This window comes from Xiphophorus couchianus, chromosome 2, assembly GCF_001444195.1.
Source record: "Xiphophorus couchianus chromosome 2, X_couchianus-1.0, whole genome shotgun sequence".
Classification (NCBI taxonomy): Eukaryota; Metazoa; Chordata; class Actinopteri; order Cyprinodontiformes; family Poeciliidae; genus Xiphophorus; species Xiphophorus couchianus.
This window is the reverse complement of record NC_040229.1, coordinates 18,582,514-18,603,677: the sequence shown is the minus strand read 5'-3', so window position 1 is coordinate 18,603,677 and position 21,164 is coordinate 18,582,514. Positions and strand designations below refer to the sequence as shown.

General features: G+C 39.8%; 1 protein-coding gene across 1 annotated transcript; it reads right to left on the bottom strand.

The window, feature by feature from the left end:
- Positions 1–1,782: 1,782 nt before the first annotated feature.
- On the bottom strand, positions 1,783–20,272 carry man2a2 (mannosidase, alpha, class 2A, member 2). The gene is made up of 23 exons (XM_028034818.1): positions 20,115–20,272; positions 17,188–18,101; positions 16,600–16,857; positions 15,632–15,776; positions 14,169–14,340; positions 13,829–13,956; positions 13,331–13,504; positions 12,437–12,623; positions 11,820–11,997; positions 11,358–11,560; positions 10,465–10,647; positions 10,235–10,349; positions 10,082–10,152; positions 9,825–9,990; positions 8,078–8,314; positions 7,330–7,452; positions 6,996–7,110; positions 6,188–6,321; positions 5,961–6,102; positions 5,547–5,680; positions 4,559–4,753; positions 4,351–4,464; positions 1,783–3,387 (listed from the first exon to the last, which is right to left on the bottom strand). The coding sequence occupies exons 2-23, from the start codon at positions 17,317–17,319 to the stop codon at positions 3,235–3,237; spliced, it is 3,459 nt and encodes a 1,152-aa protein (XP_027890619.1). The 5' UTR covers positions 17,320–18,101; positions 20,115–20,272; the 3' UTR covers positions 1,783–3,234.
- Positions 20,273–21,164: the final 892 nt, after the last annotated feature.

Here is a 21,164-nt window from a genome sequence, read left to right as displayed (position 1 = left end):
ATCTTAATCCCATTGAAAACTTGTGGTCAATCATCAAGAGACGGGTGGACAAACGAAAACCTAGGAATTCTGACAAAATGCAAGCATTGATTGTGCAAGAATGGACTGTTATCAGTCAGGATTTGGTCCAGAAATTGATTGAGAGCATGCCAGGGAGAATTGCAGAGGTCCTGAAGAAGAGGGGTCAACACTGCAAATATTGACTTGCTGCATTAACTCATTCTGTCATTAAAACCTTTTGTTACTCATAATATGATTGCAATTGTATTTCTGTATGTGATGACAACATCTGACATACACACATGAAAACCAGAGGGCAGAAGATCATGTGAAAATATATTTGTGTCATTCTCAATACTTTTGGCCATGACTGTATGTACTCTATACCTGGACAGGGGCCCTTTGGTAGGAATAGGATTTGTATTGCCACCATCTTTAGCATGTAGCTAGCTCTCAAAGACAGAAATAAGAGCTGGACAGTCACTGAATCGTCAACTTCCGTCTGCAAAGATAAAAGCAAACTAACATTTTGACACCCACTGTTTTTTCATCAGAATCAAACACTTTATACTTATTCTGGTTGCTCTGCAGACTCACCCACTCAAGTATCCATCAGTATGAAGGCACCTGTGTAAAGCAGAATGAAAACTAAACTGCTCAAGTGCATTTAAAACGTCTTTGGGGAAAAACGTCAATTTTCAGTTTTTCTCAAAACTCTTCAGTATTTTGAATCAAGTGGAAATCTGTCTGCCTTCTCATATTTCTCCTTGAACAAAAAAGGAGCAATAGACATATTTGAAAATAAGTCAGAAGAAAAAAAATAAAAAATACCCTCAATTGAAGGTGTGGCAACATTTGGTTTGACAGATGTTTGCAGCAGCAGAGGGAAATAGGTGAGCAGCCACATCTTTGACCTTTGCAGGCCAGACAGCTGAAGGTCAGGGCTAAAGCTGCAGATCCACTGTGGGAAATGACGAGGTGAAACAAGGTGACACGGCAGCACAGTTCAGAGAGCGACAGAGATGATGGCCTCAGTCTTAGACCGAGATGACAGGATCCTCCTGTGCAGCTGTAAATGACAGACAGACGGAGCGCCTGCAGTCAGCCTGGGGGTAAAGAACACCGCAGAGCTGAGGCTGCTGTTAAGGCTGCTTAAAGAAATCCATATTCCTTCCCAAGTCAAGGATCCCTGAATGAGGCTTCACTCTACTTATCAAGGTCAGTCAACTAAAATATGGGTTTCAGTAATTTTTTTAAGGACCAATATAAATAATATTTTAGACTTAACACTCAGTTTAACACCTTGCATACCACATAGATTATATTCACCCTGCCTAACCTAGTGGGTACAGGTATTTAACTTGGCTGTTTTTTAGTTCTGCTGTGTAGGCTCAGTGATTTTCCATTTATAGGTTACCTGAGTTCAACACCTTCAGTCACAGTGAGCTTGATAGCCTACTGTGACTGGCTATGAAGCTAAAGGACAGATTTGTCTTCTGTCGGCACCTGAAGAAAAGTCAGGCAAGCCCTTTTTTTAATTTACAGGGTTTAACATAAAGTTGTACAAATATATATATATTTTTTAACTAATTAAAAAGGTAATATCCTATCATAGAAAATTTAGGCTTCTTAAAGAGTTTTAGAGCAAAAAAAAAAAAAAAAGAAGCCTAGACAACATGACTATGATCCCGGCAGAAACTTTGCATTAACTATTAAATAACTATTTTGATCTGTTATGGAGCAGATGAAGAACTGTGGTTTATAACATAAGGAAAAACAATGTTTTCATACAGACTTTTACTGTGTTCAATATCCTTATGACATTCTGACACATTGTGATCTTAGTCAAGAAATCCGATTTGTTTATAAAAAAAAAAATTAAAAAAAAAAAGAACGAAACGATGAAGTATGCACGTTACATAAAGAAGTGTAGACACGGTTTTATGGTCACATTGGGGCATATGAGCTGCGACTCATCAGAAAGAAAATTACACATTTGTGGTAAGATTGGAATTTGATTTATTTTAATGAATTAAGCATCAAAAATAAAAAGCACCCAGCTCAGATATAGAGATTTTTGGAAAGAGTGATTTCCCGTATAAACTAATGATATTTGTCCAAAAAAAAAAACGGTATCTGATCGCAGTCACAGTCAAAGCCCCAACGGTCTGAAGGGTTGTTCCTTTTTTCTTACTATATGACCCAAAACCCAGGAGGGTTTTTTTTGTGTGTCATTTTCAAAAGCTAGATTCTTCATTTCTGGAATGAAGGGATGCGTACTTCATTTTTGCAATATGGCCCTCTGATGCAAATTGATATTAATAAATGACACCCAAAGTATTGACTGGTCCCTGATAGAGTATGCACCCACCCCAAAAACAATCAACCTCAAGTATTCACATTAATATGCTCAGACATAAATACCAATATATCTGCTGTTTGGTATACATGAGGTATAGTCTTTCGCCTAATCTACTGCATATGGTTTGCTACAAGCGGGAGAATGATGGACACAAGCAGGAACCCTGCACACTTTTCTCATCTGCAAAGAGGGAGAGGGAATCTGTGGACTATCTACAAGCACAATGTGAGGAGCGGAGCGGAGGAGTCATTCTCTGCGAATGATGAGAACAGTGGGCACTCATGGAAACACAGCTTAGGATTCGCAGCTCAGGCCTTACAACAAGGACCACACATTCTGTTTCCTGCAAAAAAAAGGACTACATTAGACTGATTGGTACAAAATGATATGTTGGTGATCGATTTTCTCCCAGATTTGAAAAAAAAAAGAAAAAAAGGAAAAGAAATCATAAACCCAGACACGAAATAAAGCTCTGAAAATTGCACTCAGATGCGTCACCATTCCCGGCCCCCTCCAGTCATTTGGGATATTTACATTCAGTAGTTGAGTCCACGAGAAGATAGAAAAAAAACACAAAAAAAAACAAACAAAACTTATAAAGCAGAAAAGAAAGTGTTTTCATATCTGATTGCAGACTCAGCTTTGACTGATGAGAAATACTAGCAGTTTTTCCCAGATATGGAGCGACTTCAAATTCACCTCAAGTTCTGCTGCGTCTCCTCAGAGCTACAGCAGCAGCTGCTGATGCCTGCCCCCTGCAGTTCAGTCAGCCCCACTGCAGCGGACCCTGTTTCTCCAAGTTCAGCTCAACAATGCAGGGAAACCCAGACCCTGGTTCTTGATGTCGCTAGTCCGATGTGCGCTTACGGCTCTTAGCGCAGCTTGAGCTTGAAGGCAGAGATCTCCATGGGCTCCAGAGTGATGATGGAGTCGTTGGCCAAAGGCATGCTGGAATGCATCAGAGTCAGGGACATGGGCTGCAGCAGCTGCAGGTCCACATTCTTGAAAAGATTTGACACACTAAGCTGCAGAGAGAACAAAAGCAGAACAATCAGGTTAGAATTTGGACAGAAACTGTGTGTGGAAGAGGCAACATCCCCTTGTTGGTTAAATTAGCTCATGGTGGATAGTTGGTTACAGTATCAGGAGAAATATCTGGATCCAAACCCTCCATCTCTCTGTTCATGTGTCTGAAGCAGAAACTAAATTGTTTGAAGCAATAAACCCCAAAGTGATGTGTCAGAGTAGCAGCAGGTTTACAAGCACTTCAGTAAAAGCTTTCGCACATTTAGGTCATAAAAATAGAAATATGTGGGTTGACAAATGCATCTGAACAGCCATTAAAAAACTGGGAGGTTCGCTAGAGCGCCAACATTGTTTGGGGGGAAACAAAATAAATATTGATAAAAATTTCCCTTTTAAAAAGGATGGACAAACATGTAATAAATGTATATAGACCAACAAATTGACTATAATCTGAAATCCAGTCCCCTTCTAAAATGAGAGAAATTATTCATAAATGGAATAATCTCACAGATGCCGCTCTGAACCAATGTCATGTGGTTATTTTGATTTTTCTGACTCTTACTTTTTTTTAGGCTGGAATAATTTAACACAAAATGACTGATAAATTCTTAAAAAAAACAAGATCTACAAGCACAAGTTTCAGTATGTTGTAAATTTTCTTAAATTAAAGCAGTATATATTTATATACATTTATTGGCTCAAATAGATACACACACCCCTACTTCTATTTGATTAAAAGTCCCATCAGCAAGTTGTAGAGAAACAACTCCATTTTGCAGCAAGCAGCTTTTAGTGAAACTCTAGTTTATATGTTAAATGAAAACTCATCCTAAAAGCTAGACCTTAAACAGCTTGAATGGATAGACCTTTGAATTGTTTCCTTGGTGTGGGACAAAAACTACCAGATGAGTCAATTCGAACACTTCACTTGAGGTTTAACAAGTTTGTATTAAAACAGTTACCCGTCCCTGCGTCGTGCTGCAGTTGTAGCCGAGGTTTTGACCCTCAAATCCACAGTCAGTAGCCAGGCGGTGTAAGAGCAAGGCGGTGTAGGGAGATGGAGACTCGGGATCCTTCTGCAAACATAAACACAGAAACTTTTAAAATAACAAAAAAAAAACTGCACGGAACATTTAAAGCCAAAAGACTCGGCCACCCCTTCCACCTGACCTGTGTCTGGATGCTGCGCAGGTTGAGCAGGTGGACATCGCAGGGAATGACAGACTTGAGCGGGGCGAACGTCTGAAGAGGAGGGATGCCGCGTCTTTTCGGTAGAACAGGCAACGCCAGGACCTCGTGGTTGAGCAGGGAGCTGGTAGCGTGGCTGACCATAGACGGGAAGCTCGTTGTCACGCTGTCCATCATCTAGAGGATGCGGGAAGGTTTAAATGACAGTGTGATCATTACGACGCTGATGACTCGCCTCTAGAGATTCGTCTGTGCCATTACATGAGGAACAAGATGTAATCAATGTCAGAGGAGGAACGGTTCTAATTCTAGTCCTGACACACGCAGCACAAATCACACCTTCGTGATGTCAAATTTGGAATTTAAGAGTATTGAGGTGTTTCAGGATGTGATGTACTGCAACATCAGCAGCAGGATGATGGAACTACAACCAAAGTCCTCTGTCCTCTGCTCATTTGAATACATTTACATCACAAATCACCTCATTACTTTCTCTCACCGCTCTGTCATAATGAAGTTTAACTACAGCTACGAGGTGGAAGGAGGCAACGGGATTCAGCTGGAGCTACGACTACGGCTATGATCCACGTTTAAAAGCATCCTCGCTGTTGCCTTGGCAACGTTACCTCGCGAACGCCGCCGCCGCTCGGGATTTGAGAGAAGAAATAGCGCAACAAAGATGAGAGTTTGGCAAGGAAGCCATCATGCTGAGGGTAATGGAGTGGAAAAAAAGCAGAGAGGGAAAACAAAATTAGCAAGTGAAGAGGATGGCAAAAAAAAAGACAGATGGAGAGGTAATGAGTAGTGGGGGTGGAACTAAAAGAATGGAGAAAGGTTTGTACGGTAAAAGAATGCAGAGTAAATCTGCGGTGGATTAAAACACTTTGAAGAAAGTCATTCAACCCTGATACGGATGTGATTAACTGGAATTTTAACAGATTTTTTGTAGCAAAATAATTGTGATACTGACCTTGTTATCAATTGATCTTCTCTCCAGTAGCAAGCGGAAACGATTCGCTGTCTTTTTGTTGTCTTTGAGACCCTGACCCAGCCCTCGATTATCATCCTGCATCAGCCGCCGGTCCATAATCACTTCCAGCTGACCTAAGGAGAGGGCAAACGAAGGCAACAGCTTTACAGCCAAGTCCCTATAATGAACTAAGAGGCATCAGTCGATAAGTGCAAACTATTTGAAGGGTCCATGATTTACAAACCGCTCAGTTTACAATATCAGAGTACGAATTGCTTTTCTCTTTGAGTAACTCTTAGGAGGGAGATAAGAAGGAAAGCTGAGAGATCTAAACAGACAAATACTGCATGCTTTTGAGACTTCCATTTAATCTTGAAATGAGAAACATTAAATGGCTATAAATGTGACACAAACCGCTGTCCAGACTGGAGATGCCCAAAGCCTGAGCCGTGTGCAGCGTGAGGCGGTGATGACTGTCCTGGATGTACGCCTGGCTGGACATTGGGTAAAAGTTGCCTTGCAAAGGAAGCTTTTGGTAGAATCGACGGGGCTGGATCTATAAAAAAATAAATAAATCAGAGCATGTTGTGCTCCTAAGCTTTGTCAAGTAATTCTGTTTCTAACCGCAGAATGCAACTGACCTGGTAACCGTTGAGGTCTGTGTAGAAGACGTCTCCATTTTGGATGTTGGTGACCAGCCGCATCGACAGCTCCTTATTGGTCTGATCCCGGATGTCCACTAATATAGTGATGTCTACAGATAAACCATCCACCCCTGCAAACAGCATCACAATGCAGAACTAAACTAGTACCAGAAGTAAAACACACACATGGGATCTGGATTTCCTCTTACACCAGTCAATAAAAAAATAATAATAAATTTTAAAAAATAATAAAAAAAATATCAATTGAAAAGTAAATGTCAGCAATTTAATTTAAAAAAGTAAATCTCAGATTAATTACAAAAAAAAAAAAAAAATCACACTTCAAATAATATAAGATGTCACATTAACAAGCTGTTCAGAGGCTTCTGAGCAAGTTGTAAAGTTGAGAGAAAGGAAAAAGTGTCACAGCACACAAGCTACAATCTTAATTTTTAAGCAAAGTTTTGGGGGTATGACCTGCACTGCTAAGCATTTTAATGGGTTTTCTGTTGTAATCTAATTTAAGTTTTTTTTTATTAGTTAAGCATCATCACACAAGCTTTACTTTTGAACTGAATTTTAAAAATGTCTTTTAAAATTCTAGCTTGCTGATATGTACCCATATAAAAACTTCTTAAATTATTTAAAAAAAATACTGCCAACAGTTAGCTGGCAGAAGACAATAAAACTGGTATTTCACTCTACATTCTGGCTCACGTTGCACCAGATGGTGTAAAATGAGCCAAAAAAAATTGAATAGAATAATCTGAGCTGTATCTATTAAGTCGATCTCTGCGTTTATTACCTGGCACGTTGTGTATGCGAACAGTCTGCTGAAAGTGCTGGTATTGTGCCACCACTTCAGAGAAAAGAGGCCCTTCGACAACACGCACCGCAGGAGGTTCTTTCTGGTTGTAGGGCTGGAAACAAAGAGCAGTCAGACAAGATGTGCTAAAAATGAGACACGACAGGCAATCAAATAGTGCAGGGCTGTGCCTGTATGGTTTGTTTCTTAAATCCAGTCTGCCTCCATTCCTGCCCTGAGCTACCCAGCAGGATAAAATGAGATGATATCCATGGGAGACTCCATCAAAGTCTTTCGAGAGGCAAGTCAACACGTGATACAACCACAAGGATACCTTTGGTTTTCCATCCGGCAGGAAGAGGTAAGCGCCACTTTTGTCTTTCGAAGGACGAGTGCCGTAGATCATGAACTGCATTTGAATCTTAACCTCTTGTGGATCATCCTTACGCTTGATACTCTGCAGATGAAAAATGACAAACTGAGGCAAAGCAAAAATGAAGAAAGCAGAAGAAAGATTGATTCTTTCATACATACAAGTCTCAAGTATGTATATACTATATCTTTGAAAATAAAAAACCAAACAAAAAAATACATTTTGTCAACCTTGTCTATAAGCTGTGGGTGTCTATGTTGTGCACGCCTCGACTTATTGCCTTTGAGGTTGTTTAAAAATGTTTTATTATAAATTATTTCACTTCCCCCTGTGTGTGACTGTTAAAGTGGGCGCACCTAGATCCTAAACAAATATTTTATTTGCCAGATGATGTTTTTTCCACGCAACTGAGGATTGAAGCTAACTAACTAAAAATGAGTAAACAGACTTTTAAACTGTTATGTGTCATTGAAATGCTTGCAAAAAAGAATAAAAATTCAGCAAATCTTGTCACTTCACCTAGTTCATGCAGCGGTATTGCCTTTGAATCACTTTAGTAAAAAGCTGAATATTAAGCGCATCACGCTATTCAAAGTGTGTATACATAAATAAAAATGCATTTTAAAAAAAGCACCTGCTCATAGTCCAGAAATTATGGTAATAAATCTTTAACAGATTTAAAATCAACAGAAGCAGGAAAAACACAAACCTCCAGCAGGCCGGTGGTTCCAGAGAAACCAAGAGTCAGAGTCTGCGTGCTGATGTAAAAGGTCTGAGCGTCAGCCGGCTGAGAGCGGACAGGAAGAGGGTCCAGAGCCCGAGCAGAGACGCTGCGCCCTGACAGCCTGAGCAGAGTGTCTGAGCGAATCGTCATGGGTGAATCGGCCGAGTCGTAAAGATGAAAAACAGCCAGACCGAGGGGAGGTAGGCGGACCATGAATGTTGCCTGGACAGATTGAAGACAAGTTAAAAGTTTTAATATCCAGCCATATTGGAGAAAGACAAACATTCCTGGCTTCATTTGACTTTATTAATGTGGATGTCAAGTATAAACCATGAGGCGCTAACTATGGGGATTTTCACATCTGAAGTTCATTTAATAAAAAAAAATAACAAATTCAACCTGGCGACCAAAGCAATCGTACTAGAGTCAGTTTATTATCTGCATGAAATATTTAAGTTGGCTTCTGATTTAGCAGCTTGGTAGATAGGAACCTTTGTGCTGCTTTGGTTTTTCAACTGATTCATGGTTAAATTTCTCTAAAGCACAGTTTATGATCTGAAACCTTTATTCTGGTTGTAAAATAAAAAATTAAAAATAGATTCAGTGCATTATGACATGCACATAAATCAATCTAGAAAGTGCTCAGTTTGGGCTTTACACTAAAGCAGAAGCTTTTTTTTAAACTACTACTAAAAAAATAAAATACTGGAAACTAAACTGAAGCAGAATTGAGAACCTTAAATGCAATGAAAACATTTTTTCTCATTTCTTTTCAGTCCTACCTTTACAAACATCTAGTTTGTTAAACTTTACTAGAACTTCTACTGGAACCGTTTGTTGGTCAGATTAAAAGAACCTGGAGCTAAACCAGGCCGGCTCAGCCAATCAAAAAATTCCTGTTTAATACTCTGGAGGTTAATTTTTGAACAGTCCATTTCATTTAAGAAGATACACACGGGCACGCCGTGGTGGCGGAGGGGTTAGCGCGACCCACATTCAGAGGCAATGTGGCCTCGACGCGGCTGTCGCAGGTTCGACTCCCAGACTCGACGACGTTTACCGCATGTCTTTCCCTTCTCCTTCCCCCTTTCCTGTCAGCCTACTTTGAAAAAGGGACACTAGAGCCCACAAAAAGACCCCTTGCAGGGCGATAAAAAACAAATAGAAAAAAAAAAGATACACAAACTGACAATCAGCATCATAAAAACACGAGATGACAGTCTCTTATCTTCCTCCAGTTTATTTAACCAGACACTGTCAGAGTTTAAGTAGGTTGATATGTTGCTTTTTGCTACACTCACAGTTCAAAGTCAATCTTTTTAATATTCCCAGGTGATGTTAATAAATCTTGCTCTGAAAGTTGTTTCACTCCTGTTTTCCAGGAACGATGGTAAGACGTCAGCTGAGCACGGCTCGTTCAAAATATCAACTAACTAAAATGGAGATCACAAGGCATCAGTTTGCAGGGATACATGACATGTCTTGTTTAATTAAACTGTCTCCATGCTCCAAGATCCTTCACAAAAACATGAAAACTGGGAGAAGATCAAACAAACAGACAAGGTCAAAGAGCCATCTGTCCTCAAAAGTTATGGTCAGCACAAGAAAATGTGAAAATTATAACTTCATGTTCAATATTTTATTGTAATTATCGATTCACTCCCATAAACTTTCACTCTTTAAAGTTTTTTCCCCTCACTTTTCAGACTAGTCAATCAATTATTCATCTTACCTCGAATACCTCGGCACTCATTTGAGTAGCAGAGCTCCACTGAGCGCTCAGCTGTACAGGGAGAGTCTGTCCGTCTTCAGTAAGCACCCGCACCCTGACCGTGTTCACCAACACGGTGACAGCGCAGAGACGCTCCTGTTCAATGGGGTTGAATAGAACCAGGTATCTGGTAGAGAGAAATAAAAACATGATCAAATGTGAAGGATGGAAGAAACAAAAAGAAAAAAAAAAACAGATGTGAGGGATGAACATTTTACCTTGGTCCAGCTGGGTCCAGCTCAATTAAAGTGCGCTGAGGCAGAGAGTCCTGAGTCGCACGTCTGTCATCCTAAAGGAGTGAAATAAGGCATTCAGAATACTAAGTGTATGCAGGATTCTGATATGATATGTCAGTCCCTGTTTCCTCTCACTGTCTCCAGGAAGGGCTCGGTCTGGTAAAAACGATAAAACTCTTTGTTCTTCATCACCAGGAAATGAGCAGCATTGATAATAACTCTCTTCAGGCCGATGAGTGCACGTAGTAATCTAGGGAGAGGGGAGGAAGATGGGGAACATAATTAAATAAAATGCATGTTTTCATACTAATCAGGAGAAAAAAAATATATATACATATATCTTCCTCTACCCCTTATGATCTTACTTGGTACCGTAGTCAATGACAACATTCTCCTTAGCGGTGCCAGTGATCGCATCGTGATGCTGGAAGAGGCCGACTGACCGCCTTGCATCTACCAGCAGGGCGTAGTCAGTCACTGGATAGCGACCCTCCATCCCAGCATGCCGAGCGTTTGCTACTGCCAGGCTGTAGAGAATCTCTGCCCCTCTAAAAAAAGTAACAGAGTAGTTGCAACAGAAAAAGATTAATCTTTGTTGAGCTTCAGTCATGTTGACATAAGTGGGTCATGCTAACACCACTTACAGTTTAGTGGAATATTTTTAGCAACCGTTTGATGAAAGAAATGGTCTAAACTAAAAGTAGTAAAATAAAGATCAGTTACAAAGTTCATAAACTTTTTTTCATAGCAATACCACACACATTTCCAGTTTTTTCAGTCTTTTTTTTTTTTTAAGTCCAAATGCAAAAATTTTATGAAGTAAGATTATTACACAGTGGTCAGAGAGACTGCAGAGAGAGGGTAATGGATGGACGAACAAAGGGATGAAAAGATGAAATGGATGGATGATGGACAGATTGCCAGATGGATGGACATAAAAAAGGGATGAATGGAAGGAATGTGGATGGATGAACAGATGGTGGACAAAAGAGATAAGAGACAAATGGATGATAAACAGAAGTTCAGAAGGCAAGATGAGCAGACAGGGATATGGAAGGATGAATGACTGGTCAAACAGATGGACAGCTACAACCTTTATTTAGACAATAGGACAAGGGACAAAGTCTGGGGGAAATGTATATTCAACATCCATCTGGAAAATACCAAATATAACACTGCATCACTTTTTCCCAACCTCATAAAAACCTTGTAATTATTGTTAATTAACGTAACTTAGTAAACAGAAAATCTCCCTCACCTCAGATGTGACTCAATCACACGGTCCAAGCTTTTGTAAAAGGGTCTGGAGGTGTAATAGCCTGTCCAGTAGTGGTCCTCACGGTCTGCGTAGGCAAAGAAATCCCCACTGAGAACAGGAAAGTCACCAGGTCTGGATCCCTGAGGCACTCCGTAGGCTTTGTACACAGCGTTGAAGTAGTCTGTGAGGGTTCCAAACTGAGCCTGGAGGAGGGAGACAACATGACAAGAATAAAATCCTACTCTAAGAAAGCGACACAAAATAAGTCTTTCATTATTATAATGTGTGGGGGTTTTATCTGGAGCATCAAGTCTTGACAGCTTCTTTGTTCAGGCTGCGAGTTAATGTACAGCTGTATAATTTAGTCATTCACTGAAATACACTTCATGCATGAAGGTGAAGAAAAAAAAAAGCCCACCTTCAGTGAGGTAATTTGAGACACCTGATAAAGCCTTCCCTCACCTGAATGTGCAGCTCAGGGTGCGAGTTCATGTAATCAAACAGCTTCTGGTAATTGATGTACTGCTGATCCCACTCCAGAGCCTTATCGTATCGAAAGTCATCTCCTAATGGAACCAGAAGCACCTTGCTGCGGTAGAGTTTAGACTTTTTACGGTACTGATCCAGAAGCAACTCTGCTCTGTGAACGAGAAAAGAGGAGCATGATTAGAGAGGAAAATGAAAACGGAGTTTTCATGTCCTGAACAAGCACATCCTCTGAAAGCTGGATAATATGGCTCCAGAGCGATAAGAGCTCAGTTTCCACCTCCTGCAGTTTATTCCTTCTCCTTGGCTGTTGTCACTGGCACGAGTTCAAGTAGAGTTTATTAAGGGGCCATTACAGAAAACATTACACTGACAAATCTGCTGTGGGTCTTGCTGGAGGTGAATACCAAAACCATGCAAAATGTATTCAAATAAAGAGGAGACACCCCAACCAATCCTGGATTGCAGTAAATAACTTTATCATCCAATGCTTATTTACAGCTCTCTAAAAAGCCTCAGTGGCACTGCACGGTCCTACACACCCCTCAGCAATTTATGACAGTGTTTACAAGATAAACAAAGCAAATCCTCACCTTTCTGCAACATTGGCCTCCACCACGGATTTAGGCGGCACTTTCCAAGGACAGTTGATCTGACCTCCCGGTAATCTCTTGAAGTCAAACTGGCAACAGATCTTTGGATCAGGACCGCAGGTGTGAGGCACATCATAGCTGTAGAAGGGCATCATGTGGCAAAAGATGTCTGTGCTGGAGCCAGTGTCTGACAGAGCAACAAAGTAACAGAAGGCAAACCACAAGTTTAAAATGTAGCACTTTATTTTACTCAGATTTTATGTGATGCAATAACAAATTCGTGCAAAACTCAAGTGGAAGAAAAATTGTGCAAAGTTTAAAAAAACAAAATGTTTTAGGAAGTGATCCACAGGTAAGACAGAAAAAACCGACAGGACGACTACTGCAATTGTTAAAAAAATATGCATCTTTTTCCTTCCATGACATTGTGTTTATGTACCACATATAATCTCTCCTCAATACATTCAAGTTTGAAGCTGTAATGTGAGAAACTTCAATGGGTATAAACACTTTAGCGAAACACATTACTTTCACTATTAACAACATTCCAAAAAAAACATGGTTGACACAGAAAGCAAGTTTTCCCTCCAGCATTGCTGCATACAAATTTAGGAGCTTAGTGTTTGTAAGTGTTGTCTGGGGATGAACATTAAATGGCTAAATGAACCCCCATGAGTACTGGCAACAACACATTTACATTATCTTCTACTGATGATATTTCCAGTAGGAACAAATAAATTAGGGGAAAAAACAGCTCTGTTTAGGTCTTTACAGCATACACTTTAAAAAAAGCCACTATTTAATATACTACAACAAGTGTTTTGGCTCATTCTTAAATGATTTTGAAGAGGAGCACTAAAAATCTTAAGATGTCGTTGGCACTGGTCCACTCACCCCAGGCCTGTCGCCACATAAACTCCAGACTTCTGGTTGAAGAAAAGTGTTTTTTAATGGAGTAGTGGATCCTTTGGATCAGCATGCTGGTCACGTTGGCCTTCTTCAGCAGATAGGGCATGGTGGCACTGTGACCGAAGGGGTCCACAGCCCACCCGCTTTGAGGAGTAATACCTATAGCAGCAAGCAAATATTTTAGTTCCATGCCTTGGATAAGTAAGGAATTTTTTTTTTTTTTTTTTTTGTTTTAAAGAAATCCCACTCCACAGCTAGATGCTCTGAAAGTGGTGGAAATGATTTCATCACCTGCTGAGCAAGACGCTACATCAGCTGAAATGTGGGATGTCGGGGCCTAAATTTCACTATCAAGCACAGCGAGGGGTAATATATTTTACAGTTATGTGAAGGCAGAACTACTAAAACTTCTCAGAGTGGAGCGTCTTAAAGACTTCAGCATTAATCTTGGAAAATCTAAATGAAAGTGCTAAAATGTGTTACCCAGATTTCTCTCCAACCACTGATGCCCTTCAATGAGCTGATCTATCATAGCGAAGTAGTGAGCGTTGGCTTCATCTGTCATCACCCAGCCTCCTGTCACAATCTCTAGCTGCCCTCCAAGGATCAGTCTGTTAAAAAGAAAGGATTAGGAGAGCGAGGTGAGAATAATCCAGCCCTAATGTGAGAGAGTCCCACTAACCATATAACAAGCTATAAATAGAGCTGACATAATCTGCCAGCAGATACCACCCTCTGTGTAGGGAACTATGCTGAGGGCTTTGAGTGTCTGCATCGACTAATTCTGAAGATAATTGGCAAAACTCGCAAAGCTGTGACTCACTTGCGCATGGCCTCCTGTTTGTAGACGTCTGCAGTCTCCCACCACTTGGCAAAGAATGAAATCTCTGACCAGATGAACTTCCTCCGAGAATCCTCGGCCAGCTTCACGACCATGTTGTTTAAAATATGCTGCGTCTGGTCTGTGAAGTACTTGTCAAAAGTCTTGACCCAACCTAGCAACACATTAGGACAAAGAGACACGCAGATGGCTCATCACAGACTGATCCATCTCTCTGAAACAACCCTTCTGCCATGATTATCAAGCCAATTGAAACAAAAACAAAGGACAGGTGAACAAACAACTCAGACGTAAAAGTGCTGCAGAGCACCAAAAATAAAACTCATATTTTATTCAAAGACAGCTGGTCCATTCGGAAAGCCTTCTCGCTTCATAAGAAAAGCTATTTTGTTGCACTTTAAATGCCCGATTCAAGTGTTATGTATAAAATATCAAATATTCAGGAAACATATTTGTACCACAAATTCTGTACAAATAATGCTTCATGTAGGAGTTAAGAAAACTTTACATTTTTAAATAAATATTGTTCCTACTCTTAATCCTCTGCAGCCTGTCAACACATCAATAACTGTCGAGTTAGCGAGCAGATATCATGGATGAGTAAACAAGTATAATGGAAATGTCAGTCTTAAATACAATCTCAGCCAATCATGGCTCTAACAAGCTACAGTTTTCCAATAGCAATATCATCCTAATTTCATTGTTTGGGGCCAAACCGTCAGTCATGTCAGCATTATGACGAGAATAATAATGACAAATGCATCAAATTTATTCATGAATCCCTAATTCTATTGGCCTATTCAGGTAAGGTCAAAAGTAATTGACTTGACTTTCTCCCTACAAACTTGACCCGAGATTTAGTCCCTTTAAAGGTTGACCTAATGTCAACCTTTGCTATAACACTAGGTCTAGGAAAATTGCAAATATAATTCATACCTTCCCTGCAGTTAAAAGTCATTTTAATGAAATATCAGAATAGGTGTCTGACTTTTTTCAAGATGTGTGGAGCTTAGAGTAAATCAGAACTTCCCCTCCCCCACCTAATGCTGCACACTGCTGGTCAGCTTCCTGAAAGAAGGCTGAAGATTGGTCTGATTGAAAATATTTCCACTTACAAGTAAATCAATAAAATTCAATATGAAAACAAAATGAGGCATGACTCTCAACCTTAATTAGAAATGGCAAGCAATGAGTGACATGTCTGTAAAGTAACCGACTGCAGGATAGCAACCTGAGCAGACACCCCAACTATGCCTTGCTGTTCTTGTGTTACTCTCCAAAGATCAATAATAGTTATATGACATAGTTTTACATCTTTCTATATCACAGCATTTTTTCCCCCCTTCAGCCTTACACTGTGAGAATTAGACCATTCTATGCCTTGTTGACAAGTTTTGCTTACAAAAACAGTCTCCAATAAATAGACATTCAAAAGTGCAACTCACCTGGATCATTGTGAGAATGAGGAATCACAAATACTTGCAGAGGTTCATTGTCCCACTCATCAGGTTCATAAGTGATGTCAAAGCCCTGCTTCCACACACCTCCGTCAAGGTTGTCAAACTTGAGAAGGGAGTACACATCCAGCATCTAAAGCAAAACATTTACCCATTATTGACAGTCAAAATAAACTGAGTTTATTTGAAAATATAAGGAGGCACTGGCAATTATAAAAAATCCTTCATATTTAAATGGAGCTTCTTGACAACAGCAGCGGCCCCTCAGTAGTACACCCTTACACTTCAGTAAAAACTTGCCCGACATGGCAAAACAGGGAAAAACTCCACTGCCAACAATTTGGGTGGATTTAATTAGCTCTGTAGAAAGATGGCTCTAATCTGTTGCGTTTTCTGCTGAGAAACTTCAGAGCACCTCCAGATGTGCATTGTCCATGTCCTAGCTGGCTCCCTTCATAAAACGCATACCAAAGACCTACTTCAAATCAACTGTGCTTGGCTGATTGTTTTGTTAGAGCTGGTAAATAGACTAAACTTCAAAAGTTATTGCAATAATAATATTTGCAATATGCTAATTGCAAAGGATTGCTGTAATCTGCATGCACAACCTGGGTATCAACATATTTATTCCATGTTGGTTTTACACTCATTGCCCTGATCTGCTGCATCTTATTTATCCATAGCACAAAAAGTAAGAAAATTTGCTTCTGATAGAGTTCCTTTTTTTATTTGACAATAAAGTCGAAATTGTACAACATTTTCAAGGAAAATACATTGAAGGGTGGAGCAAGAGAGAAATATGAGTTGCAACCATGGAAAATTTAGAAACTCCTTTCTGCAATGAGGAGTAGAGAGACTCCTAAGGACATGATGACAATGGAAAGAAATTCACTAGTCGCACAAGTGATTGCAAAATTTTGATTTTGGCGTCTTATTTAAAAGAGCGGAATATTTACCTGTACATCTGTTTGAGCACGGGTGCTAACAGCAAACTGGCAATCCTGAGGCTTTACAGCAAGGAAAGCTGGGCGACCATCAAACGGTAGCACCCAGGACCCATTGGCACTTCTGAACGGCAGGTGGCCGCTGGGAGACACAGCTCCTGTGTCTGTGAGCTCCATCACAGAGTCCTTTATGTGGCTGATTATTTGGTGGTTTTCCTCCAGGAGCTGCTCCAGCTGCTCTATCCGATTCTGGAGGACTGAGATTTGGCTCTAAAGAGAAAATAATCATAAACCAAAGAGTTGTGCACTCCTAATCTAACAGTACCCATACGCTGACGGTAGAAATTAAGTACATGTAATTTATTATTGCAGTATGTTTAACGTTAATGAGTCTGTATAAAAAGTATTTACAACCCATTTAAGCCTTGTTTCTACAGGACAATTTAAATGAATCTGAATAATTAGACATCATTCCTAAAAGATGTTGAAATGTTTAATTTAGGCTTGGCATACTAAACAATTTCTGTAAAACAAAAAAATAAAGGCTCTCATTAGGTTTTCAAAGTAAATATTAAGCCAGGCTACAGCAGGAATTCTTACCCGTGGAAAGTTTCCTCCATTCTGTCGCCTTGCAGGGTCATGCTGGACTCGGTCCAACATCAAATAAAGAGAGAACACAGCCACACAGAATATGGCCCCTCCGCACACCGTCACCTGTTTCCTCAGCTTCATCCTCCTCTGGAGCAGTCCTTTGTTTCCTCAAGACTCAGATCTATTTAAAAAATGACCTTGACTAGATCTAGTGTTTTCAACAGCAAAAAGGGTCCAAGAGAACTGGAATTCAGTGCAAAAAGTAATGATGGAAACTAAGCATCTACGCCAGCGTAGAAGCTGTGATGCCTGCAACCTCCACTCACCACACCGAATATCACAGTGACAGGAGGCTACTGCAGTAGAGGCTGTGGAGAAGCTTCTGAAGCAGTAATTGTTGGCAATAGGTCTGTCAGCTCTGGCCAGAACCACAGTCACTGGTGGTCTCCTTCAAAGTGGCCCTTGTGCTCAACCATCCAAACCGATGAGATTGCAGGAAAAGAAAAAAGAAAAAACACGACACAGTAGAGGCACAAATAGTGAGACTAGTGTCCCTGTAGCATGACTGTTGTTGCTGTACACCTGCTCTCTTGGTCCAGTCCCCACTCCCACCGAAAACTTCAATCCTTCTGCACAGCCAGAGTCAACGCCCTTTTGCTTCGTCTGCCACTACAGTTTGCACACAGAGCAATAGTGCAAATGGAAAAGAGAAAAAAAAAACTTGGCTAAAAGTCACAGCAGCTTTTTTCCCCTTTTTTAAACTCAAGCTTCACTCCAAAGCAGCTCCAGGAATTGAAATGATACAACCGCTATCCTTTTCTCTGTGGCATTGTGGATTAATGTTGACTCTGGCAGCACGATCAGTGTCTGTCCTTGGATAGACACTGTGCAGAGGCAACGTCACATTTGAAGGTCCTCTTCAGCTGCAGAGAGAGAACAAAAATGAAGGTATAATATAAGTGCATTTTCATAAAATTTGAATATTATTGAAAATTAAATTTCCTAAAAATGTAAAAGTCACATCCAATATATTAAAAAAACTCATTTTTTTTTCTCTCAAGTATGTATGTTTGGTCATTTCTGTGGTTGTGGCCTTCAGCTTATAAAATCCACAGTTCACTTTATTTTACATTTTAATTTCACAACCATGAAGAAGCAAACACTTCACAAACATTTAAAAATAAGGACAAACCACAAAAAGGCATTGCTAAAGAAGTTGGCGATTTACACAGCCAACCATACTGATGGCAAGTTGAGCAAAAGAAAAATATGTGTTTGAAAAAAAAAAGAAAAATGTTTTAGCAACAGGCCAATCACAGCTTCAACAGGATTGTAAAAACATTCCTAAGACTTTGGTCATTTACAAGCTCTCCATGGCTTGTGAACCAGACACACCAGAGGTACATAGACTAGGTTGTTTCAGATCCAGTGTGAGGTTTTCACAGTCATTAATAATTTGGGGGAAGCCATATTCATCAAGGTAAAAGAAATTAATGTTTTAAATACATATCACTCTGTGTGTCATTAATCTATACAACATTAGTGTTTAGGGTTTCTTCTGCACACTATTTCAAGATGACAAAAAGTTGGAAAACTCCAAATTCTGAGGGAAATCTGTAAATAGATCTTCACAACATGTTGCATCACATTTCCATTCTAACGAGTATGACATTACTACAGCAGCGCACTGCTTGGACACAATGTTTAACAGGTTTTTAATTTAACAGTGCCAAGCATTAAAACTAGTGCTTGCCAGAAATATATTCGGTCACTTGGGTGAACTTTCACTGCCTTTATGTTTTTAGATTTTAGTGACCAAGATTATTAAGCTCTGGAAGAATAGTGGTGACATCTTGATGATGAACAAGCAAGCAAGAAGTGAGGAAAATATGGGTTAAGCAATTTCTACTGCCACACAATACTCAACAAAATTGCAATGTCCCGTTTTCCTAATTTCATGCCCCATTTATCAGAGAACCCATCAAAACAGAGAATGTTCTATTGCTTCTATTTGGTTTTTAATATTTTCTCCTTGTGTAAACCCATGATCATAATCTTCCAACGTCATAGGCTGGAAACATATCAGCATTACCACAGGGAACTGAGATAATAACTTGGCACAGCCATTAGTTTAGGCTGGCTGCAAAAATGGCCGTTCGTTCCACAAGAAGATGATATTTTTTTAGACCATCTGGACCAAAAAGGATCCAAGAGGAACGGTTTTGATGCATGTGTAAACAGAGGCAACAGAGAGCTGCAGCCTGTATTCAAACACCAAAATAAAAATGTCGACCTAATACTAAGAGGAGTTCACTGTTATCAAAGAATAACGCATATTGTTTAGCTAGCATCTGTTCAACTGAATGGTATTCATCCGACTACTGACCGAGAGGTGACACCTCTGTAGATGTTTTACTAGAATTAATCTTATGCTATCTCTCTGCTAACATTCTGGGACAAGCTTAGTTGCTTCAAACTTGAGCCAACTACAGTAATCGCGTTTATTTGGACAACACCCGGGCCAAATCAGTTCTCCAGAACTGAAAGGTGAAGGGAACAGCCTCTGTCAAACTTAAAGTCACTTCTATAAAAGACAGATGTGACAGCCAAACAAGCTAGCGCTAGCTCCCTGCACATACCAGTATAGCATTTACACTGGCTAATAAATTCAATTCATGAGTCCAACACGGGTAGTTTAAAGTTTCAAAATGACATTTACATTTTGATAAACGTTTGCCTCCGTTTTCTCTCCAACAGACGTCTCGAAAGTAACAAACGACATCAAGTACAAATTTGCTAACATTTAGACAAACAGAAGCTGATGGTATTTTTTATGGCTAACAACTCACTTTCCATGTAAACCTCCTCAACCAACACTTCCGTCTGATCGTGGTTCATTGCAGATAAAAAATAAATAAGAAGAAACCCAGGCTTACCCGTTAAAGATATACAGCGGTACTCCAGCAGAGTGAAGAAGCCCAGCAGCGACGGGATTTCTGCTTTCCGCTGCAGGCAGACGGATTAATGAAGTAGCATTTTGAGCTTAGCAGTTAGCACCGCTGAGCTGCTACAAAGGCTTCTGGGAAGAAATGAGCTGCGTCGCTGATTGACCAATAGCCTCAGCTGGTTGCTGTGCTCGTCAGTCCTAATGTTGAAATTTATGATTTCAGAGTCTGCAGTACATTCAGAATAATCGAATGGAGTTTGTAAATTAATGTATAACTACAATGTACGATTGTCAGTCGAATATGCTCACCAGCAGCACAGTACAAATGTCAAATTACTTATTATTGTAGCTTATGGAAGAGGGCCACCAAATAATAATAATAATAATAAAGTCAGAATTTTTTTTAACATCTTCTTCCTGTTACCAGTCAAGTTCTTTTTCATTCGATTTATTAGTTTAATTGTCTTGTTCAGTTCCAAACAAAGTGATTAGTTGGGTTTACTTGAAGATTAAACTTTGAAAATAGAACTTGTAATCTTTTGAGATCCACTTCAGTCATCTTTTTATTAACTCCCAAATTGCAGTTTGCAACTCCAGTATGAATAGCCACTGGTAGATGTTATAGATATGCAGCAGAAAAATATGTAACAGTGTACAAATACCAGCAAGTAAGTTCAACTAGGTATACAGACTGTTTACAGCTTTGTTTGTCCATTGCTAGATTAGTTGGCTAAAAGAGAAAATTACTCTTTCTCCAGACACCAGTGCATCACTTAAACAGCTAACCTACATTATCTGTAATAAAATATGCAGTGCTTGTTTTTGCTGTAGTTGTGTTGAACCCTGGGTAATTACAGTGGAAAATAAAATAAACCAAATTATCTGTACATAAAATTATCATGCAAACATACTGTGACATAATAGTGACACTAAGAGCATTATAATCAATCTAATACCAGGCTCACCTTTACTGGTGTTATAAAGTTTACAAAGTGAAACAAAAACACGAATGTTCTTGTAATTGCTATTGTAGGTCTAT